Consider the following 25,414-nt stretch of genomic DNA (forward strand, 5'->3'; position numbering starts at 1 on the left):
CCCTCCCTTCCTCTCCCTTCCAATTCCCCCCTCCCCTCCCCTCACTCCCCCTTTTCTCTCTTCCTCTCCCTTCCCTTTTTTCTTTATTATTCCTTCCTTCCTTTTCCCATATGTATAAAACTTCATGAAACTTTTTTTTTTTTTTAAATCAGGGCCCAGGTAGTGCAACAAAAATGGAGGCTATTGAGAGGGAGAACATTTCTACCAAACGTAGCAGGTTCCAGAAAGTGTTGAGAGTTTCATTTGGTAGGACGTTTTGTGTCTGTGTGCTCCACTCCCACGCCTTTGCTCAGAGGTAGAAAAGCTGCAGGGGAACAGCAACCATTTATAAAGCATTTGGGATAGTGTAACACGTGGGGGAGGTTTCGTGTAAGTGCTTACGCCATTTTCTAGAAAAGACCGAGTACTGCAGGATTTTGGTGTCTGAAGGAGGTTACTGAGGGGCACCTGTATGCTCATCTGCTTCTTGAGGACTGGGAGTTTCCTTGTGATGTTCGAGCCAAACCCTCAGATGCTGGACAAGGATCTTCATTCACCCATTCAATCTGCAGAATCATTCATTCACTCATTCATTTATTCAGAGAATGTTTTCCCACTATGAATAGGCACTGGTTTGGCTGAGGATAAAGAAAAATCCGATGTCTACCGCTGGACTAACAGCAGCTTGATTTATTTATTTTTCCTTTTAGTTGTGATTTGCTTTCTCTCAAGTTCTCTTGACCCATTGTGATTAGCACTCAGCTGTAGAGGGTGCACAATGTCCAGGACAGTAAATTGGTAGGGTAGGTATTTAGGTACTCCACTTTGGGCTGGCTAGTGGATTGAGCTGCATTTTCCCCTTAAGCCTTTGAGTCCAGTACATGTAATTTTCTCTCTGTAATCACTAGGTTACAACAGGGAGCCTGGCTGCATTTGGTAGTTTAGAATTGCTGTTTATTATTGCATGAGAAGCAAAGGTGGATGGATAGAAGAGGTAATTCTTGCTTCTGTCAGGACGTGCAGAGAGAGGCGAGCTGCTCTGGAGGGAAGGAGAGACCTGGAGTGTGCTTCAATTACTTTTATACATCCCGAGAAACTGCCACACCAGGTGGCTCAGCTGCTTTTATCGCTGAAATTAGTACCTTGTACCACTCACTCTGGGAAAAAGGCACAGGTCTGCCCTCCCTGTGGGGGTAGCATAGAATCCAGAGAGAGGCTCTTTGCAAGTGACAAGTAGATTGCTATTTGTGTCATGGCCACAGATGACCTCTGTGTTCATTGGCATCTTGTTTATTCTTCAGTTTTCAGACTCCTGAGTCTGTCCTTCTTATGCTTTTCCAGAGCTTTGGTGTGACAGAGGCAAGTGCCTCCCAGAGGCATAGGGACAGACATTAGCTGGATACTCGATAAATACACTTGGGCTCCAAATCCAGATATGGAGTGTATGTTCCCCCAAGCATGTTCAAAAATATGTACATATACATATTACATACACACACACACATACACACACCCCCCACACACACATTCCAAAAGGCATTTAAGAAGATTTATCTTTGTTTCTAATTAGGTGTATCCTGTGTGTGAGAATGTAAATGTGGGTTCAGGTGTCCGTAGAGACAGATCCTTTGGAGCTGGAGTTACAGGCAGTTGTGAACCACCTGGCATAGATACTCGGGCTGAGCTGAGTTTTTTGAAAAGAGCAGTAGGGTCTCTTCTCTCCCCAGCCATCTGCACATCCCTCTTGAGGTATTTTAAAAGAGTGTATATGAGTGTTATGCTTCTACATGTGCATTGTATCTGCAGAGGCTTAAAGAGGGTCCCTGGGACATACCTGAGCTGCAGAAGGTTGAGAGCTGCCATGTGGGTGCTAGGAATTGAACCTGGGTTTTCTAAAGGAGCAGCCGGTGCTTTTAACCTTTGAGACATCTCCGAACCTTTCCTCAGCCCCAGAAGCACGTTTTTCGAATGATGCTGAAGTAATTTTGGTAAAAATTGGGCAAGTCAATAGTTTTACTGAAAGAATTTTGGTGCCTTGTGCATGTGTGCCTCAGTACATGCTGAGGGCAAAAGGGAGTCTGGGGTAGTAGATTTTGTTCCCTAAATTGGATCAATGGTGGAATGTCTTTATATATCATGAAAAACTGATAATGTTCCACAGAATCCCAGTGTGGGGCACTTGATTCAATAGACATGAAACCTACACTGTCTAGCAGAGGAAAGCAAGTAGAAAATTTCAAAGAAAATTGAAGCCAGTGGATATTTATTTTCTTTCACAATGGGTGCCCATTGCAAATGGTTGGGAAATAATTGGTGGATAATATGTGGTTGTCCCTGATATACATACACACTGTTGTGGTACTATTCAGTTAGAGCCCTGCTTATTCTGTTTTTTCTAACAGGGTTCTAGGGTCTCTTTCTGTCTCTGTCTTTTTGTTTCTGTCTCTGGTTCACACACTGGAGATTGAAGCCAAAACCTTTCCTAAGCTAAGTGGGTGTTTTTACCACTAGGAACTATACATCTATCCCTGGCTTAGGGTCTTTATTTAAGTAGCCTGTGACCTATCTTCCTACTGGGAGTTTCTCTGATACTGTGCCCATGGTTTATAGCAATAGATATTAAGAATGTACATGAGCTTGCTGACAAGCAGAATGCATTGCTGAATAGAGCTGATCATCATATATGTGCCTTAGTATTCACATAAGGTGAGGTCCAATGTTTATTTGTCATTGAAAATCTCCAAACCATCCAGCCAGGTGACACAGCCTAGTGTCTAAAGATTACATTTTGCTTGCAATGTGATTTGCTCTTTTGAACTGTTTGCTCTTTCAGTTACATTTAATGTAGTACTTAGATTTAAAAAAAAAAATCTTATCAAGAGATAACCTTCAGCCTGTAAGATGGCGCTAAGGACTGGAGAGGTAGTTTGCTTAATGGATTTGTAGAAACATTTCAGTTTAGAATTATGTAAAATATAAAGTTCACTTTAAGTCTTGTACATTTTTTTCATGTGTTTATTTATGGGATATGTGTGTGTCTGTGAGGGCGCACGCGCACGTGTGTGTGTGTGTGTGTGTGTGTGTGTGTGTGTCATAGTGTTCATGTGAAGTCAGAGAACAACTCTGTGGAGTGGTTCCCTTTTTCTTTTCTTTAAATGGGTGCTGTGATACAACCCAGTGATTATGTTTGTAAATGTAGGCTTTGGTCTGGTGAGCCCTTTTACCCACTTTTAATTCACTTTAAGTATTTATCAATAGTAAATCTAAGAAAGTATACATTGTAAGTAAATCTAAATGCTCTCCCACCCTGTTGCCCAAGTATTGACCTCTGGATGTGAGCATTGTGAACAACACATCTTTTTATCTCTTACTTCTCATTCCCACAGCTCATTCACCGCTTTACAGGGAGGCAGATTCCATTTGATTCTACTTTTTTTTTTTCTGTCCAATAAATTCTGTACCAATGTAAGAGAGTATGGCTGTACAATCAATTTGAGATGATTCCGCCCTGTTAAATTACCACCATTTTAAATTTCTTAGAAAGACATACTTAGAATAACCACCCTGAACCCCCAAGTCCAGGACATTGGGTTGATGACTCTTCATAACTTTAGGCTGAACATGGGTGTTGAGATATCTCAAAGGGGGAGGTAGAGAAAATAAGGGAGTTGGCCAGGCCTTAAGAAGGCTACATCAATGATTGTTTTAGTCTCTGCTGTCTGTCTTGACTAGATCTGTATTGAAAGTTTTTGATCAGGAGTTCAAGCAGGCCAGTTCAGCATGTGGATGGTAAGACTAATCACAACTATACATTCTGTATATAAATCTCAAAACAAAATTTAGTATCATCAAGATATCTTTGTTTGGTTCTCTTGAATTTAGTTCTTCAGGACCTCTCTCTCTCTCTCTCTCTCTCTCTCTATCTCTCTCTCCTCATCTGATCCATATAACTTTGGAAGGTGTACAGAGTCTAATCACCCTTTTTAAAAACACAAAGTGGAAGTCTTTCTTCCAAAATCAAAATAGCATGTCCTTTATTTGGCAATCAGAGAGCTTGTATCTTGTATACTCTCCCAGAGAAATAATATAACCACAAAACTCAAAATCAGACCTATTTTGAGAATTGAGACAATATAAAACAAATGAAGTAAACTTAAATCTGTATGAGCCTATTCTTAGGTCTCTCTAATCTGTCATGTCAGGAGATCAACACAAAATTCACATGAAGCCCACGTTAGAAAGAATATGAGCCTCCTGCAGACCATAATACACCATCTCTCTACCTGAAGTGTCAGACGCCCACCCACTAAAAAATTCTCTAATATATGTCTCTTATGCACTCTTCTAGGTGCTATAGACTTCTGTTTTTTTCCTGCACTAGTGTGAACTGTGGGCAGAATTTCCAGCGTGACTTGGGCAAAATCTGTATTTCCTCCTTTACTTATAAAAGCAATTTAATCACACTTCTATTAATTCCTGTTAATAAGAAGCAGGCAGGTTGCCAAAACAGGATTTTAACCCAAAATTCCCATGGAGCCCACATTTGTAAGACTATGAGTATCCTGTAAAATCTATTAGAACATTTTATCATTATAACATCTTTAAAGCAAATAGCCTAAACTTTAAAACCCTGTCCTATGATTACCTGCTTGTAGGAAGCAGACTATTTTGGCTTTCTGCCTCAGAGCAGTCCTCTTGTCTCTTCTCACTGCAGGGGACCTCAGAGCCTGTGAGCTGAGTTTGCCCCTGTGTTTCTTTTGTTTAAGGGTCCTGTGCTTGAGCCAACCTGTGGCACCATCCCCCTCTCACTTAGAAAATAAAACTCTAACTTTAACTCTCAGGCTGATAATCTTAAATTTTTAGTGGGTTCTTTCCTAACATATTGGTTCACCACCTGTTTTGGTAAACATTAAAGAAAGGAAACACCAACCCTTTCTATCTGTAGGGTTACATGGCATCTGGAGGGTATTTTCATCTCAGCTAGACTCTCTGGCCCTGAGTTTTCAAAATCTCTCCACCGAACTTGCTAAGTTTCTGTTGCAGGTTGCTGCCACACCAACTCCACACATCCCTCCTTCCCTTCTTCCATTGACAGAAACTTCCCACGTAACCCAGAATAGCCTCAGACTCAAAATCCTGCTTCAGCTTTACCTGTATTAGGAATATAGGTTTGTACCACCACGGCAGGGCAACCGTGGTTAGCTTTCAGCAAAATCTTCTTCTTCCTCTCCTTCTTCTTTCTTCCTCCTCTTCTTCCTCCTCTTCCTCTTCTTCCTTTATCTTCTCCTCCTCCTCCTCCTTTTTTTTTTTTTTTTTTTGTGAAGATTTACTTATTAGCATCAGATTTCTTTACAGATGGTTGTGAGCCACCATGTGGTTGCTGAGAATTGAACTCAGGACCTTTGGAAGAGCACTCAGTGCTCTTAACTGCTGAGCCATCTCTCTAGCCAAGAACATTTCTTTCAGGGTTTAGGGAAGTATCCTTGTTATGATGCCTCAGATGCTGATGATGATTTGCAAATGCCTCTTTGAGCATCTCACTTATTTGTACATTTCTTGTTCTTTTTCCTACTGGAGGAGACTTTGTTTAATCTTCAGAATTTGCTCTATGCATTTGGTCCTGATTAGGAGTATCTTTTATTTCTGATACACGTACCTTGGGAGGGAGATTTCAGAATAGCCACGAAGTCTCAGTTGAGGAATATCGAATGGCTGAGAAACATCTGAGAAAGTGCTCGACATCCTTAGCCATCAGGGAAATGCAAATCAAAACAACCCTGAGATTCCACCTCACACCAGTCAGATTGTCCAAGATCCAAAACTCAGATGACAACAGATGCTGGCAAGGTTGCGGAGAAAGAGGAACCCTTCTCCACTGTTGGTGGGGTTGCAAACTAATACAACCACTCTGGAAATAAGTCTGGTGATACCTCAGAAAATTGGACATAATACTACCTGAAGACCCAGCTATTCCACTTCTGGGCATATACCCCAGAGACACCTTAGTACACAACAAAGATATATGCACCACAATGTTCATAGCAGTTCTATTTATAATAGCCAGAAGCTGGAAAGAACCCAGATGTCCTTCAGAAGATGAATGGATACAAAAATTGTGGTACATTTACACAATGGAATACTACTCAGCCACCAGCAACAATGACTCCACCAAATTCTTAAGAAAATGGCTGCATCTAGAGAATATCATTCTGAGTGAGATAACCCAGTCACAAAAGAACAGACATAATATGCAGTCACTGATAGTGGGATGCTAACCCCAGAGGCTGCCCCAGAAACAACTCACAGACTGTATGAAGTCCAAGAAAAAAAGAAAAAATAAGTCATGCTCAATCCTTACCCACCAAGAACACATTGACAAATTCCGGGATGCACCCTATATTACATGTACTGTTTGCTCATTGTAAAAAAAAAAAAATCTTTACACACCAAGAAAACTTTGACTATTTCCAGGTTGCATCTTGTTTTACACGTACTTTATGCTCATTGTAACTAGTGGGATCTTGACCACACTATCAAACCTTTAAAAAAAAAAAAAACAAACCAAGTACTGACAAAAATGTATTGTATACTTTTATGCAAAAAATGCTTAAAATCTGTACACTTATCTTTGTTTCTTAAAATAAAGTTGTTTAAAAAAATTGAAAAAAAAAAGAATAGCCATGAAGAAGAATAAAGAAGGATTAAAAATGATCATATCAGAGGAAGAAAACCCTGACAATGGTAATCAACCTGACAGACAAAGAACTGTGTGTCTTTTACCTGACAGGAGATAATGTGTTAGAAGCTTATGAATTTGCTATAGTGGGTCACAACCAGTGCTTGAGAAGATGTTCAGTAGACTAGAGTAGCCCACAAAATAATAATACTGGATGCATTAGGGTACATAGCAGTGTATGTTTGTGTGTGTATGTGTGCAGAAATGTTTTTTATATAAAATGTTTAAAGAAAAAATATTTTTCTCTGTTTTGCATTTAGAAATCTGTAGGTATATTTACATTTGTATATGCATAACGACTCTTTATGTATACTGTTTCTTATTGTGTCATGGTAACAAAATCTGAAAGTCAAAAGTATGTCTGTGAAATGTGTTGGAACTTTAGGATGACTTATCCAGGTTCTTCTGGAATTTTGTTTCATGATGGGTAACATCACCACAATATCTACCATGGCATTGTTCAGCATAGCACCCACCAATAGGACACTGGGGATTTCTTTCTATCCACATTTTAAGATAGAGAATTTTGCACATTAATTCTGTGCACATAGTCCTAGTGCCCTTGCAAATCTCTTACTACTCCTCTTCTGCTGTTCCCCCTATTTTTTTCCCTACTCAGAATTTATTTTCTCTTACTGAAAATAGTTTTCTCCTCACATAATATATTACATTTCTCCATAATAAATTATGGTGTATGTTCTCTGTTCTCAGTTCTTCCTCACCTTCCCTCCTATGTAGACCCATCTTCTTTCTGTCTCTCTGTAGAAAATAAACAGGCTTCTAGGGAATAAGAATAAAATAAAAGATAAAATTAAACATAATAATGTTAAAACAACTAACACATTGGAATTGGACAAAACAAACCAATGGAATGAAAGGAGTTCCAAAGAAGGCACAAGAACCAGAGACATACTTGTTTACACACTCAGGAGTCCATTAATAACACTAAGATGGAAGCCATAACACACACACAGAGCACCTGGTATGGAACCTTGCACGCATCTCAGGCTGTGCACGCTGCCTCAGTCCCTGAGCCTATATGAGCTTTGGTCATATTGATTTAGAAGACCTTGTGCCCTCCATCCCCCCTGTTTCTTACACTCCTTTCCCCCAGGGTTTCAGGATCCCTGAGAGAAAGGATTTGATGGACAAATTCTCTTTAGGAATAAGAGTTGCATGATCTTTCACTCTCTGCATGTTTGTCAATGGGTCTCTGTATTTGTTCCCATCTGCTGCAGGAGGAAGCTTTTATGATGATAGATGAGCAAGGCACTGATCTATGATTGCAGCAGAATGTCATTGGGAGTCATTTTACTGCTCCTTAAAAAAAAGGAACATGAGCACTTAGTTTTACACTAGGTTCCTGGGCTTTCTAGTCTCAAGTTCTTGTCTCAGGGTCTTGGTCACCCAAGTCATGTTGGGTATGGATTCCATCTTGTGGAGTGGGCATCAAGTCAAATCAGATATTTGTTGGTTACTTCCACAAGCTTTGTGCCACCATTGCCCTAGTAGACCTTGCAGGCATTGTTTGCAGCTGTGTTTGTGTTCATGCTTTTCTTTTGAGAGCATGCAGAGTATGCAGTCTTTCTGTACCAAAGACAATGTCCTGTAGGGATGGGGATTCTGTGTAGGTGCCAGCCCTACTTCTCCAAGCTGAATGAGTCGTGGAGGTGTTGTCTTCAGCAGTGGGGACTTGCTGTCAGTTTATGAAGAGTAACCTATAGTCTTGGCAACAGCCTGGGTAGTTTGAAAATTCCCATGGGATCCCTTTGGCCAGCAATGCAATTAGATGTAACCCAATGCCAGTACTGAAAGCTTTATTTAATGACAAGAGATGTCCAGTTGGAGCTCTATCTCCCCAACTATTTGGTAATTTCATTCAGGCAACCTGCATATATGTATCTATTTTAGGAAGCTTCTACCGTATTAGATATTAGGTAGCATATTCTACACTACCCCTCAATTGCTTTTTTCTCCCCCTGAACCCCATTCTTTATTTTTTCTTTCATAACTTATATATCCCAGGAAAATCTTTCAAACAGTATAAAATCAGTGTCTTTATGTTTTAGGTTTCTCCTAGTGAATGACTAAGAAAACACTGTATGTTTCCCTATACCTTTATAAGAAATATTATGTAGTAAAGATAAAGGAAAAAATTGCTTCCAAGAACCCATCTACATTCATAACTAAGCAACTTGTTATAGATTAACAAAGTGCCTCAATTGCTTCTTAATTTCATTTGTCTCTTTCAGTTTTTCCTTCTTCATCCCTTTCTCCTCTCCAACTCCCCTCTTTATCTTCCCAACACCTCCACATCCATCCACACCTATCTGTTCTATTTCCCTTTCCTAAGAAGATTTATTTTTCCACCCTAGTTTCTTACTCTATACCTGACTTCTGCAGCTCTATAGATTGTGGTTTGTTTACTATTGACTTAACAATTAATATCCACATATAGGTGGATGGAACAATACTTGTCTTTCTGGGTTTGAGATACCTCACTCAGGATCATTTTTTTTCTAGTTCTGTTTACCTGTGAATTTCATGATTTCATTCTTTTTAATGGTGGAGTAATAGTCCACCGTAAAATTATCCATTCTTCTGGTGAGAGGCACCTAGGTTTTTTTTTTTTTTTCTCCAATTCCTGAATATTTGACTAGGACAGTAATGAACATGATTGAGCAAGAGTCTCTGGTATGATGCAATGTCATTTGAGTATTTGCCCAAGAGTGGCATAGCTGGATCTTGAGGTAGATCAATTCCCGTCTTCCTGAGGAACCACATCACCGATTTCCACAGTGGCTGGTTGAGTTTTCACTCCCTAGTTTCACTTCATAGGGGTAGACTTAACCCTGTGAAACCATAAGCCCAACTAAATTTCTTCTTCTATTGCCTTGGTCATTATGCTTTATCACAACAACAGAAAGGTAACCAATACAAAGTCTTTCCTTTTTTTACTCTCACATCTGGTGCAGATTCTGGCAAATAGGCTAAATGATATTTGGTAGATGAATCTACATTACCTTAAAAATGATGAACAGGCTAGGTTAGGTCAACTTATGAACAGTAGATGGGAAATTGGAACCTAGTTCTGTCTCCTATTCAAGCTGGTTTTCCTCTTCTGTGTCTACACCTCCAAGAGAAAAATTATAAGGTTAAAAAAAAAAAAAAAAGAAAGTCAGGGGTCGGAATTGCCTCATGGAAGTTTTGTGGTAAAACTTCAAAGTCTCAATGGCACTTTGTTGGGAATAAGAGTTTGACAGATTGCTAAGAAAAAGGCAAGGAATGCAGACATGGCTGCAGAAGAGATAACTACTTGCTGGGCCTTTTTGTATGTCTGTCTGTACAGTAGCTTATTCGTTGACTAGAGTGAGTCCCAGTACTTAATCTAAGTAGCAGATAAGTATGTACTCTAATTTACCTCAAGTTATATGTCTCTAAGTGGCTAGAGATCTTGTGTACAGTAGTTGGATACCACTCTCTCCCTCTCTCTTTCCGTGTGCATACACACACACACACACACACACACACATACACACACACACACACACACATGTGTGCATGTTTAGGCTTGAGCATGATACTGTTTTTTTTTTTTTCCTGTCACTTTGCACCTTATTTTTGAAACAGGATCCTCGCTAGCCTGGAACCGGCTGATTTGCTAGACTGGCTGGCCTGTATGCCTTCAGTGGTAGGGGATTACAGGAGTGACCAAGCCATCTTCTCAGAGGCCCTAGAAAAATTGGTAAATATTGCTTTAGAGACATTTGTGGAGTAAGTAACAGGGACGGGAGTTTTACTGAGCATGCATTTTATTCTGGATGCTTCCATTGTCTACTGCAGTAGAAAGATCATTGGTTGAGAAAAGTTACTTATCTATCTATCTATCTATCTATCTATCTATCTATCTATCTATCTATCTATTTATTTAATATTGCAGCACCTCCTCACCCTGTTCCTCCTTCATAAGCCCCTACCTCAACCCCCTCCCTTTCTCCTCTGAGAATGGGGAAGTCCCTTGGGTATCACTCCACCCTGGCACACCATGTTGTTGCAGGACTAGGGACATCCTCACCCACTGAGGCCTGATAAGGTGGCCCAGTTAGGGGAAAGGGATCCTCAGGTAGGCAACAGATTCAGGGACAGCCCTGCTGCAGTTGTTGGGAGACCCACATTTTAATTAAATTGCAAAATGGTATGAGTCTTCTCCTAAGGAATGCTGCTTTGACCTATGTCCTAGTTTGCTTTCTATTGTTTTGATAAAAGTTCTGAACAAAAACAATCAGAGAAAGGCAAGTTTTTTCTGTCTTCCACTTCCCAACCATGGTTCACCAGGAAGGGAAGCCTGAGCAGGGATAGAAGGCAAGAAGAGGATGTGAAGCAGAGGCCAGGAGTAAACTCAAATTCTGGCTCTTTCTCAGTGGCTCACTCAGTCTGATTTCTTATACGACCCAGAATCTTCCCAGGGGTGGAGCTGTTCACAGTGCCTAGGAATTCTTATATCAATCATCAATCATGGAAACGCCCACAGACCTGTCCATCAGCCAACCTGATGGAGTCATCTTCTCAGTTGACTTTCCTGTTCCCCAAGACTCTGGCCATACCAGTGTGACTCTCTGGTACCTTTATTTTATTTTATTTTTATTGAAGAACTTTATTAAAAAAACAAAGATAAATGTACAAATTTTTAAGCATTTTTTAAGGTTTGATACTCTGCATTAAGATCTTACTAGTTACAATGAGCAAAAAGTACATGCAAAACAGGATGTAACCCAGAATTAGTCAACGTTTTCTTAGTGTGTAAGGATTGAGTGTAATGTATTTTTTTTTTTCCTTGAACTTCACACAGTTTGTGAGTTGTTTCTGGGGTAGTCCAAGCCTCTGGGGTTAGCATCCCACTATCAGTGACTGCATATTATGTCTGTTCTTTTGTGACTGTGTTATCTCACTCAGGATGATATTCTCTAGATACAACCATTTTCTTAAGAATTTGGTTAAGTCATTGTTTCTGATAGCTGAGTAGTACTCCATTGTGTAAATGTACCACAGTTTTTGTATCCATTCATCTACTGAAGGACATCTGGGTTCTTTCCAGCTTCTGGCTATTATAAATAGAGCTGCAATGAACATTGTGGTGCATGTATCTTTGTTGTATATTGGAGTGTCTCTGGGGTATATGCCCAGAAGTGGAATAGCTGGATCTTCAGGTAGTACCATGTCCAATTTTCTGAGGAATCGCCAGACTGATTTCCAGAGTGGTTGTATCAATTTACAACCTCACCAACAGTGGAGAAGTGTTCCTCTTTCTCCACAATCTCGCCAGCATCTGCTGTCTCTGGTACCTTTAGAAAGTGGTTCACCCTGCTGTGTGCTGAGTAGGCCAAGTGAATTTTTCACCCTCAGCCGGATCTATCTTCTTCCTTTTCTGTTGCAGGTTAAGATCCCCGTGTGTGAAAAATGAAGTCCTGGATCACCATGGTTTGCTGTTTAGTGTTTTTTCTGGCCGCTGAATGTTCTCATTCCAAACCCAAGACTCACAGAAAAGTAAGTTTTACTCTCTCCCTTTGTGATCCCAAGAGAAATCCCTCAGTTCCCCTAGAGGTCTAGTTATCTGAAAAGTACCTAACATACCAATTAAAATACATTTTCATATGATCATAGCTTTACTCTTGTTGATAGTAATTTTAAAAACAAGACTCAAACAAAACAAAACAAAACAAAACAAAGAAAAGGAACAACAGCAAAAGTTAAGAGGTGACAGGAAATGGTCCAGGAGGCAAGAGTTCAGTGTGGCAATCTCTGTGCAGGCCACAGAGGACTGTATCCAGGTAGTTGTCCAGAGGAGAAAGACCTAAACTGGCAGCAGAGAAACTTAGAATCTGATCTAACTCTAGGTCTTGCTGGCTCTGTGAGTTGTTTTGGCTTTACCATATGGAATTTAAAAAATCATATCAAATTCATACTTCAAGGTAATACTTATACTCCTTTGTTTGTATAAAAGATTCATGATTTGATTATTGTAACCCAGTGAGCATTCTAAGCTTTCATTCCTTTCATCCCTCTAAGGATGTATTTACAGTGCCTGGGGTTTCTCCTTGGCTGTATTTGTTTTCCATCCATGCAGCAAAGATGCAGAGACCTGATAGCGAAATCACCATTTCTGTGTTCTCTTGGGATCCTTAAAACTACAAGAGATGTAACCCATCACTAACTTGACCCTCCCAGCTCAAGTGATTTCCGGGTTAGCCATCATTAGGGATTAGTGTGTCCTCACCTGTGTTCTCTTCAGCGACTTCCCTCAGAACCATCACACAAGTCTGCCGATTTCCTTCCTGGTCTCGAATGCCTTTCCTCTTTATGTTTGCATGGATCCTCTAAGTTGCGCTGAGAGAGAACATCTCACAGTACATTGTTCTGGGAATTTATATTTTTCAGGATGAAGAAAAATTTCAAATATCTCTACAGAAGCATGAGTTTAGGCCAACACAAGGTATGTATAACTAGATCGTAGTCTTCATTCATTTGGAAATGGAGAAAGAAAAGAGGAGATGAATGTTGCAAGCATGCATGTCTCCAGACCCCAGGCTTTTCAATGCAACAACAACATCTCATAAATCTCTGTGTTTGCCAGCACTGATAGATTTTCTTTCATCACACAACCAATCAAACAAATCCACAGATATTCACACAATGCTCTAAAGTAGTAGACAAATTTGCATTTAGGAAATTTAAAAGGGAAATAAGCTTTTTACACTCAAAACAGGACAAGAGTGTACTGTTCTTTCCTTCGAAGGTTTATCAGGGTTCTTAAATGGATGCAGCAGTTTTGTGCTGTGAGATCTGGTTAAGCAAAGCAAAGCAAAGCAAAGCAAAGCAAAGCAAAGCACAGCACAGCACAGCACAGCACAGCACAGCACAGCACAGGACAGCACAGCACAGCACAGCACAGCACAGCACAGCACAGCACAGCACAGCACAGCACAGCACAGCACAGCACAGCTCAGCAGAGCAGAGCAGAGCAGAGCAGAGCAACTTGATGGTGGTAAGACTGGTCACACTCCTGAAGTAGAGGAATGAAAACATTATCATTACTAACATTGTAACATCACGTGGCTTCACCCAAACATTTTGCACGGTCAGGCTTAAGTCCAGTGAAACATCTATCTATAGAATTGTGGTCTTGGGAAGGGAAGGGAGGCAGAAAGGAAGCTAACAATTGCTAGGCATTTAAGCATTAAGTGTTGTACAAGACACTGCCTCATTATGTATCTGCAATGACACCATGGTACTATCTCCAACCAGTGGATGAAGAACTTAAGTTTGGTTCTAGTTTATGAACTAGCCAAAATTAGTATCCTGGGCCGATGTCAAGGAAAAATACAAACCTACTTACTTCCTTTGCCAGAGAATGGAGTTGTATAGAGCTGTCCAGGCTACAAATATGGTGGTGCACCTTCATTCTCTATGAATTGTTTTTTCCATTTTTACTGATTTCAACATTATAATATCTCTCACTACTACTTCTCCCTAATTTTCTTTTTCTTTTCTTTTTTTTTTAAAGATAGGCTTTTGCTATGTAGTTTGGAACGTAAACTTACTATGTATCTCAGGCTGGCCTTGAACTCAGGGTTATTCTCTTGATTTTCCTGCCCAAGTACTGAAATTTCAAGGGTGCATCACCATCTCTTCTACCTCCTTCTCTTCTATGAGCAATATCCTTTGGAAATTTTTCTAGAAGTACATAGATGGCTTCATTATTCAACTCTGAAGCTTATATATAACCCATGCTGACCCAAGAGTCAAGCTGACATACCACAAAATTTTGTAAGCATGAAGTTTTATCAGAACATGGCAATGCCCACTCTGTAGTAAATGTTAAAAAGTATGAAATAGTTTATCTCTTTACCGGTCCTGAGGTCTCCAGTTTTAGTTCAGAGCCATGTGCGTACCTCAGTCGCCCGGTCCAAGCCACCACCATCTGGATGTCACTCCGTTTACACAACTCCCTTCCTTGGTGGTTTTCAACCCTGTTCTCCACCTCTGTCCTGGGGTGTTTATCTACCCCCAGATCCCACACAAATACAACTCTACAGCCTGATAGCTTTTCATACAAGTTTATATATTTAACTTTCAACCCACAAACCCTCTACACAACAAGTCTGCACCAAACAGACAAAGATAGAAGCTACCCTTCTATTAGAGATATTAGACCTATAAAATCCTTAATTTTCAAAGCTATTTAACACCAATTAATCTCATCTGGGTCTAGCTGGTCTTTGTGAATCTCCATGTTTTGATGACCTTCATCCTCCTCTGACTTCTCAGACCTCTCCTCTCTCCACCTCACTCACCCTGCCCAGCCACCGGCTTTTCTTTATTTTACTAATTAAAATGGAAAAGTTCAGATAAAGTCACCTTTTAAGTACGTGACTTGGCAGCCCTTCTTTTGTTTTTGATTTCATTTTTTTCTCTTTTTTTATTAGATACTCTGTATTTACATTTGAGATGTTATCGCTCTACCCCGTCCAGCTTCCATCCCCCCTTCTCTTCCAGTTGCCTTCACAAAGGTGCACTCCCTTCTGATCTCCTTTTCCACCACATTGCCTTGTCATTCTCTTACATCCAGAAATGTGCTTTCTCTGGAACAAAAACCTTGGGGAAGTGGGATTAACATTAAAATACCAACAGCTTCAGGATAATCTATACCACTCACTTCTGTTTTGTCTTTAGTTGCACAATAAAAACAATCGTTGAATAGATAACACAGAACGCAGGAAAAGCTGCAAAGATCTCCTCTGCTGGTGCTAGAGAGATGGCTCAGTGGTTAAGAAGTCTGGGTAAAATATTTTATAAAATAAAAAAATTAATAAAAAAAAAAGAAATCTGGGTGCTTTTCCAGAGGACCTGTATACCTCTAGAACAGTAGATCAGTACTTGCTAATTCAGTATTCATGGTGACTATCTAGAAAGCAACCTCAATGACTAATGACAAGTGACTGTACCTAAAGGATAATTGAGATTATAACCATCCCCTGCATCTTACCTACCAGCGCTCTCTGTATAGCTTTGCACAGAATAGTTCACTGATGCCTGCTCTGCACACGTATCAGTTCTCTTTCAGTCACAAACGCAATCATGTTTTCTGTTCAGCGTTGGCATTAGTTACCATTCGTTGCTATGATAAAACACCGTGGCTGAAACAACTTCTGGAAGAGAGTGTAAGTGTATGTACCTTCTCCCGTGCACTGTGAAAAAGCATTCACCTGTCCCTAAAAGCTGATTGGCTAATGAGCTTAGGCAGGAAATTAGAAGCTGGAGTTTTAGGTGAGACAGAGAGAGAGAGAGAGAGAGAGAGAGAGAGAGAGAGAGAGAGAGAGAGAGAGAGAGAGAGAGAGAGAGATAGGTTGGGGATTCTGGGAGAGAGACAGTAGGAGTTTGGCTTTTCCATGTGACAAACTTTAGAACAAAATAATGAGATGATTAGCTGATGAGCTAGTTGGGGGATACCCCAAAGCTTTTGGCCTAGGTATTTGTAAATATATTTGAGTCCTTGAGACAGTATTTCGGGAGCAGGAAACATACAACTGCAAGAGAGAGTCCATCTGGGCTTTCAGTTCCAGAGGGAGAGTCCATACGGGTGGTGGAGGTATGGTAGCAGTCAGCCAGACCTCTCTGGGAGATGAGAGGTCACATTTTCAATCAGAGAAGGCAACATGGATTTGGCTAAGTATCCTCAATGCCGGCCCACTGTGACACAATTTCTCTAGTAACACTTAACATCCTAAAAGTTCCACAATGTCCCCCAAACAATGCAACCAACTGAGGACCAAGTTCAAATATGGGGAGCTGATCTGGGAGGGGGTGGGTTGGGGAGGAGTGGGGTGGGGGGTGGGGACACTTCTCACTTAACCACTGTAGTATTAAAAGATCTTGTGCTCTTCCCCACTGTCTCTTCCTTTCGGGCCATTCGAGGGGGTTCTCAACAGAGATTGAGAAGGCCCTGAGGTTGTAGCCCCTCTTTGCACTTCCTGTTCACTCTGTCTGAACACTAGCTTCACCATCGACCACCTTTTTCTCATCTCTGAAAAAGGAATTTGACGTCATCTTTTGACCAACTATTCATAAAGTCCCAGAATGGACTAGATGCATTTGTCAGAGTGTGGGAATGGCAATTTGATCTCTGACTTGCTGTTTTTCTTCTTCTTCCCCCCCCCCTTTCTTCCCATTTTCAGGTAAATGTGATGGACCGTGCAGTTCTTCCAGCTGTAACCAGAGCTGCGCTTTGAACTTCCGTGGGGAAATTGTATACACATGTAATCAAAACAAGTGGCAAAAAACAATCGAAACGTGCACAAGTCTCTCTGTGGAGGCCTTGTTTCAGGTGATGCTCTGGTACACTCCTGGTCGTAGAAGCCTAACCCTTCCTGAGTTTGGTGGGGGAGGTGCTCTTTCATTTCTCTCTGTTCTGAATGGCAGTGATTCTCAGACTTGGGCATGGAGAAAGCTATCTGGTGGCCACCTCATGTCATCTTTCCTTATCCACACACGGATGTCCTCACCTCTCTCCTGACATTCTTCCTATCCCTCTCATGAAGAATCAGTTCCATCCTTGGGTGAGAAGTTCAGCTGAGAAATGAGATTGTGCCCAAACCTTGGCAATGAGAGCTGAACAAATCAAGCAACAGTTACATCATAAACTACCTGCAAATAATGGCTCAGAACTGACGGCTTAGCTTTCTTTCTCTGCCTCTCATGTTAATCAGCTAAATCTGCCTTGGATTAAACACGACTTCCTTTCAATCCTTCAACTGAAACAGAATGCAGAAGGAATCAGAATTCAATGGCCCCTACTTGTCTCAATTATGATAAAAAAAAATCTATTTTGTATACTTCTCCCCGGCACCCAGTTTTCTCTCTCTCCAATCCCACTGAAGGACACAGATCTCCACACTTTTGTATTTAATGGTGGCTTTATAGAAGGGTTGCAATGGTGTGGCTTTTACAGCATAGGCAGTCATGGTGAAGTCCCTGTAACTACAGAGATAGGCATGAAGGAATGGAAGTCCTGGCTTATTCAAAATCACTTTCTGAAGGCATATAAGGAAAAATAACAGAAAATGGTCAACTAACTTACAATTTGAAAAACGTACTTTTTCCCCCTTTTTTCTTTTGTTTTTATAAGAATTGCAATTCTTTAGGATGTGGTGTTTGAACAGTTAACCTTCCCAAACAACTCTCCTTTGTAATTCCACATAGATCATCCCCCCACTTATGTAAAATTTGTCTTAAAGGGCTGGGGAGTTCAGTGGGTAAAGTTCACCATGCCAGTAACCATGAGGGCGTGGTTTCAGAACCCAGAGCCTTTGTAAGTGCCCTGTGGACCTGTAACTCCAGTGCTGGGGAAATCCCTGTGTTTGCTTTTCAATCAGCCTAGAAAAAAAATGAGCTACAGGTTTAGTGAGAGACCTCATCTTAAAAAACAAAGAGCTAGAAAGATGAGTCAGAGGCTAAGAAATTTCACCTCTCTTCTAGAGGCCTAGGTTTAGGAAGGCCCCCAACTGCCTGGACCTCTAGCTCTAAAGAAAACCAGTGTTCTCTTTTGGCTTTTTCCCTGGGCCCCTGTGTTTATGTGCACCTACCTGCACAAAGATGATATAGCTATACATAATTAAAAATAAAATAAATCTTAAAAAATTATAAAGCACAGTTGATTGAGGAACAAACCTGATGTTGACTCTTGATGTCCATATGTGCATACAGAGGAGAGGGAAATCTTCACCTTGTAATGTGTATACACATGAATATGTGCTTACATGTGTACACACACACACACACACACACACACACACACACTTCAGTTTAAACCATTATTCTGATAACAAATTCTAAAGAGGGTCATGAGTCTGATCTCTGGCCTTCTGTGACTGCCTTAAATTATTTCCAGTCAGTGAACTTTTAGGGCCTCCTCCTTGGCTATCTGTTTTCCTCATGAGGGTTGTGTGTTGTTTAGTTCCTTTCATCTACTGCATGTTGGTTTATTATTATTATTATTATTATTATTATTATATTTATTCTTTTTACACAGCACTCACATCCTACAGCTAGCCTATCCTTGGCTTCATCTTCTGTTTTCCCCATGAACTTAATTGGCAATCGGGCACCAGTCCGTATTGGGAATGTATTTCAAGGAATCCGAAAGTACTGCCCCGAGGACTATGTTTGCATTGTCGATGCTGTGAAATCCTCCGCAGTTACATCTGGAAATATTGCATTCATAGTAGAGTTATTAAAGAATATCTCTTCTAACTTGCAAACCTATGGAATACATGCTAATGTGAAGAAAATGAAGGTAATTAAAAAGTTAATCTCACAGACAGACACGATTTTTCTTAATTCCTCAAGTTTTAAGTTTCAAATGTCCTTTTCAGGGTAAAATCTACAACTGTAACAGCAGCAACATACATTTCTGTTCAGCATCCTGAATAAATATTAAATATTTGAATACAGAGCGATGGCTGTAGACCAGGTCTACCCTAGTTGATGATGTTGTTTGACTTTCATTTTTAGAAGGATGTTGTATGTCATTACAGTAGTTAGAAGATGTGTGTTAAAAGTTAAATGTGTTCCCCTAGGATGGGTCTTTTGCTTTCAATTTTTGAGGCAGGGTCTCATGTAGCCCAGGTTACCTTCAGACTTCTATATAGCTGAGGATGACTTTGCACTTCTGATCTTCCTGCCTGCACCTCCACAGTACTGGGATTTCAGATATGCATTACTCCAGCCAGTCTTTGCAGCATTGGGACGGAAACCCCAAAGAACATGTATGTTAGTAAAGCACTCTCCTAATTGAGAGCTATTTTAGCAAGACCCAGGTCAGCTTCTCAGAGACTTTAGTGTGCTTGTGAGCTTTAGAGTTTATTCTAAATGGAGGGATATAGAGTTATGGTATGTATGTAGTATTTCTTAAACTCATCATGAACTACAGAGACTTTCTTTCATAAGACTATTATTCATATTTTATGGAACTTGAGTTCTACATTTTGTACTGTGAATACCTTCATCAGATGCAATAATAATAATGAGATAAACATATATGTATATATAATATAATACATATATTACATATGTTTCACATACATGTAGGTATAAAACATATTATACATATAACATGTAACACAATAGTACATATTATTTATACATGTTTATATACATATGTATACAATGCATATTATGTATACATATATACATGTGCATATATATACAAAAATACACATGTATATATGATACAATTTCTTTTCAAACATTTTTTAATGTGTATGAGTGTAATATCTGGATGTATGTCTGTATATTATGTTTGTGCAGTGCCTTCAGAGGTCAGAACTGGATCTGGAGTTACAGAGAGTTGTGAGCTGCTATATGGTTGCCAGCAACTGATTCTGGGATCACTGCAAGAGCAGACAATGCCCTCAACTGCTGTCATAGTTAGGATTTCTCTTCCTGCAATGAAACACCATGTTCAAAAAGCAGGTTAGGGAGGAAAGGGTTTATTTTGCTTACACATTCACATCATGGTTCATCATTTGAAGAAAGCCAGGACAGGAACAGAAACAGGGTAGGATCCTGGAGTCAGGAGCTGATGCAGAGGCCATAAAGGAATGCTGCCTATTGGCTTGTTCATCATGACTTTCTCAGTCTGCTTTCTTATACAACCTTGGACCACCAGTTCAGGAATGGCCCCACCCACAATAGGCTAGGCCCTCCTAAATCATTTGCTAATTAAAAAAATGCTGTTCAGCTGGATTTTATGGAAACGTGATTTTCAGTTGAGGTTTCCTACTTTCAGATGACTTTTGCACGTGTCAGGTTGACAGAAAACTAACCAGGACAACATATTCTTGATAACCTTTTAATTTTCTTCCATTAGCCTTACTAATGCATATTTGAAATAAGTAAATTCGAATGTAAAGAGGCAGGTATCAGATAAGATCAAATAATTAGATCTGCCAAAGTTTCAGATTTTAGAAATTGACCTTTTTACGCTAACAGGCTTCTTTTTATTGCAGAACTATGGAAAAATGGTCAACCACATCCTTGGCCCCACTGCCATTTCAAATTGGGCATTTATTCCCAATAAAAATGCCAGCTCAGATCTGTTGGAGTCAGTAAACTCCTTTGCCAAGAAACTCCAAATCCATGGTAAATCTGAGAGCATTGTAGATGAATTCTTTATTCAGACGAAAGGCTCCCGTATCTCTCACAGTGCCTCAGGGAACAGCCTCAACCTCTCTGTATCCAGGTACAATGCTACAGAAGACATCTTGGTACTGATTGAAATTCCCAGGCAAGCATTACAGGAACTGTCCTCCAATGCCTCCCAAGTCATTGCCATAGCTTTTCCAACCTTGGGGACCCTTCTAAAAGAAGTCCATCAGCCAAATGCCAGTCTCCAAAAGCCCATACATGATCTGATCCTATCACTGGTTTTGCCAGAAGGTCTGAATGAAATCATACTCACCTTTGATACAATCAACAAATCCCAGAGCACCATCAGCCAGTGTGTCAGCTGGGATGCTGAGAAAAGAGAGTGGGATGAGAACCTATGTACGGTGATATCAGACAGCCGCCGCACAGTGAAATGCCAGTGCAGACACACCAAAGCTGTGATGTCCTTCTCCATTCTCATGTCTTCTAAGCCAGTAAGAGACAAGATTCTGAAACATATCACCTTCATTGGACTCAGTGTCTCCATCTTTAGCTTGGTGCTCTGCTTGATCATCGAAGCCATCGTTTGGTCCCGGGTGGTTGTGACAGAGATATCCTACATGCGCCACGTGTGCATCGTGAACATTGCAGTGTCCCTCCTGACAGCAAATATGTGGTTTATCATTGGCTCCAACTTTAGTGCCGATCTTCAGGAGGATCACAAGTGGTGTGTGGCTGTGACGTTCTTCTGCCACTTCTTCTTCCTCTCCCTGTTCTTCTGGATGCTCTTCAAAGCCCTGCTCATAGTCTATGGAATACTGGTTGTTTTCCGCAGGATGATGAAGTCTCGTATGATGGCCATTGGCTTTGCTATTGGCTATGGGTGTCCCCTTGTGATCGCTGTCATCACAGTTACTGTCACGGAGCCTGGGGAAGGCTACATCAGAAAAGATGCCTGCTGGCTGAATTGGAACCAAACCAAAGCCCTTTTTGCTTTTGCCATCCCAGCCTTGGTCATTGTGGCTGTGAATCTCCTTGTGGTTCTGACAGTTGCTATCAACACACAGAGGCCCTTGATTGGCAGTTCCAAATCTCAGGACATGGCCATCATTTTTAGAATCAGCAAAAATGTTGCCATTCTCACCCCACTCCTGGGATTGACCTGGGGCTTTGGTTTAACAACCCTGCTAGAAGGCACACACCTGGTATTCCATATAATCTTTGCCTTGCTAAATGCTTTCCAGGTAAGTATTAGAAGGGGAATTTGGTTTGTATTTTTGGCTAGACATCAAAGAATGGTTGTGATTTATTTACCATTATAAGGTACCAAGTGTTCTTTCTATATTTGTGGGCTGTCTGAGTATAGCTTCTCCCACTTGTATTGGTATCTATCTAACCTAACCTAATCTATCTATCTATCTATCTATCTATCTATCTATCTATCTATCTATCTATCTATCTACCTGTCTGTCTGTCTGTCTGTCTGTCTATCTATCTATCTATCTATCTATCTATCTATCTATCTATCTATCTATCTATCTATCATCTTTCCATCTGTTCATTCATCCATCCATCTATCCATTCCCATCCATCCATCCATCCATCCATCCATCCATCTATCCATTTATTATGTACACACTCTGCATGTCTCACAGCTATATTAGTAACAAGTTTTTTCCTTTTATTTTTTTATTTTATGTGTATGGATATTTTGCCTGCATTTATGCAGTGCCCAAGAAGGCCAGAAGAAGGCATCAGATACCTAGGACTGGAGTTGCATATGGTTGGAAGCTGCTATGTGGGCACTGGGAACTGAGGCCAAGTCCTTTGCTAGAGTAACCAGAACTCTGAACTGCTGATCCATATCTCTGACCCTCTGTTTTGTTTTAAAAATTTGGGAAAGGATCTTACTCTTGAGCCCAGGCTACCCTCAAACTCAAAATGATTCTCTTGCCCCAGTTTTCTGAATGATGGGATTATAAACATTAGCTACTAGTCATGCTAAATTTTCCCACTCTGAAAGTTATTCCAGTAACTAATGATTTCATTTTGTCCTCTCCGGTAGGATCTGAGAATATGGAAAATACTCCACTATAAAAACAAAGTTTGAGCCCACAAAAGTATCTTTGTTCAGTGATATAACTGATATTATAGTGAAGTCCTTGGCTTCATGATCCAAACTGTGTCAGCCAGGGGCAGGACAGAGCAACCTTTTAAAGCAAGCAAGCAAACAACAAGCAAGCAAGCAAGCAAGCAAACAAACAAACACAACAACAACAACAACAACCTACCCCACACAAATTAACAAGGGCAAGGGTAAGGGGAGGAGGGTTTAAATGAAACTTGGATTCTGTTTGAGAAACTGTACCTCATGATTCTGTTGAATTTACCACAGGGCTTTTTCATCTTGCTGTTTGGTACCATTATGGATCACAAGGTAAATTGACTTTGCTTCATTCATTGCTCCATCCAATTCCATATGGGCGAGAAAAGCAGGAGGGTGAAATCATTTTAACTGGAGTGAGTCTAGGGTTACTGAGCTTGTGAATGTAGTTCAGGGCATCAGCGTTGTGGAATAAAAGTTTATATTCTCTTTCCTCGCTTATGATCAAGAAATTATAGAAGTAGAGATTGAAACCATGGCCATAATTTTAAAATGGTTTTGTGGATTGCTGTTATCACATTTCAACTTTTATCTAAGTCTGGTTGCTTGCTGGGTGCTGTGCTAAGCCACCTCATGTTGCTTTGGCACGGAGTCACTTTTCTGGTCCATGTGCCTGTACTTTGGAATGCTGTTGGTTCCCTTGATATCTGTTGATCACTAACTGCACATTATTGCTTTTCAGATAAGAGATGCTCTGAGGGTGAGGGTATCTTCATTGAAGGGGAAATCGAGGGCAGCAGAGGTAAGGTTACTTCTAGTAGCCACTGGAGGGTCAGGGTCTCTGCTCATGCAGACATGGTTGCCACAGCCCAGCAAACAAATCTCTTTTTTCACAAACATGAAACAAACATTTCACCAACACTGAAATGGAAAGCTAGCAGAAGACCTTCGGAGGGGGTTTTGTATGTGCACGCACACATTGCAGCTAGACATGGGGCCATTGAGATGTACCCAGGACCAAAGATTTACAAAAGAGTGGAGCTGGAAAATGAGAGTTGAGCCTATTCATTTTACAGGTGAGAAGCCTAGCTGAGAATTTAGTGATGTGTGCGCAATGTCATCCATCTCATTAGAAGCAGAATAAATGCCAACCAAAGTCTGCCCATCCTCCATGTCTACAGGACTCTTTCCAGTAGACCACATTTCCTTGGACAGGAATAAAAATGCTCTTGATTACTGTAACAAAGACTTTGAAGGAGGGGTATGTCTTTGAGGGCCACAAGTAGAGCGTCAACATTACTGCATCTGTTAAGAATTATTTCTTCAATCAGTAGATTATCTGTCAGAGCTTTAGGAGTAGACTTTCTGGATGTATTGAGAAGCACCGTCTATGGCTATTTACAATCCTGACTTTTAGTATGGCAGTTCATCAATTTTGAGATAGGTGGTGTCTTAACTGACTAGTTTTAGTTCTTTATTTAAAAAAGCAAAACATATTCCACTTCTGGGCATATACCCCAAAGATGCTCCAACATATAATAAGGACACATACTCCACTATGTTCATAGCAGCCTTATTTATAATAACCAGAATCTGGAAAGAACCCAAATGTCCTTCAACAGAGGAATGGATACAGAAAATGTGGTACATTTACACAATGGAGTACTACTCAGCTATTAGAAACAACGACTTTACGAAATTCCTAGAAAAATGAATGGAACTAGAGACTATCATCCTGAGTGAGGTAACCCAGTCCCAAAAGAACAGACATAATATGCAGTCACTGATAATTGGATACTAGCCCCAGAAAGCTCTGAATACCCAAGAAACAACTCAGACCTTAAGCTCAAAAAGAAAGAAGGCCAAAAATATGGAAGCTTCAGTCCTTCTTAGAAAAAAGAAAAAAGAAAAAAATGGTGTATTCATCATATATTATTATGTAACAAGTTTTGTGAGCTTAATAATATTTTATAAAATAAATAAATTAATAAAAAAGCAAAAAAGAAAAACAAAGACAAAGAGGTCACTCATAATGTTACATTCAGTGAAATGCAGCAATTCAATCCTTTGTGACTGTATCAATTCGGATATTTCTCTTCATAGTTTCATTTTCACACTATTATCTTTAGGCAACTTGTACACTAGTATATAAATATCCATAGCTTGTTTATTTTTTTTGGCCAATATCATTACCCACTGTTAACTCTGTTACTTTCACCCCATTTAGAAGGTATCATTAAGTCCAGCCAATGGATCTAGGATACTGAATCGTTGAGACTAAAATGTGAGTATTAAAAACTCAAGTAAAAACTTTACTTGCAAGTGTCACTGAACCTCTTGTGAGCCTGCTGGTGACCACTACAGGCTACCGGGACAGGATGAGAGTGAACAGG

General features: G+C 40.3%; 1 protein-coding gene across 1 annotated transcript; it reads left to right on the forward strand.

Annotated features, from left to right (window-relative positions):
- Positions 1–12,172: 12,172 nt before the first annotated feature.
- Positions 12,173–25,296, forward strand: LOC308420582 (adhesion G protein-coupled receptor F4; the record flags this gene model as incomplete). The annotated part of the gene is made up of 8 exons (XM_080916673.1): positions 12,173–12,259; positions 13,151–13,205; positions 16,948–17,096; positions 18,801–19,064; positions 20,779–22,161; positions 23,313–23,354; positions 23,764–23,823; positions 25,249–25,296. 8 exons carry the CDS (start codon positions 12,173–12,175, stop codon positions 25,294–25,296), a joined length of 2,088 nt encoding a protein of 695 aa, XP_080772799.1.
- Between the last annotated feature and the right edge of the window lie 118 nt (positions 25,297–25,414).

This window comes from Micromys minutus (genome assembly GCF_963924665.1).
Source record: "Micromys minutus genome assembly, chromosome: 5".
In the NCBI taxonomy this organism is placed as follows: Eukaryota; Metazoa; Chordata; class Mammalia; order Rodentia; family Muridae; genus Micromys; species Micromys minutus.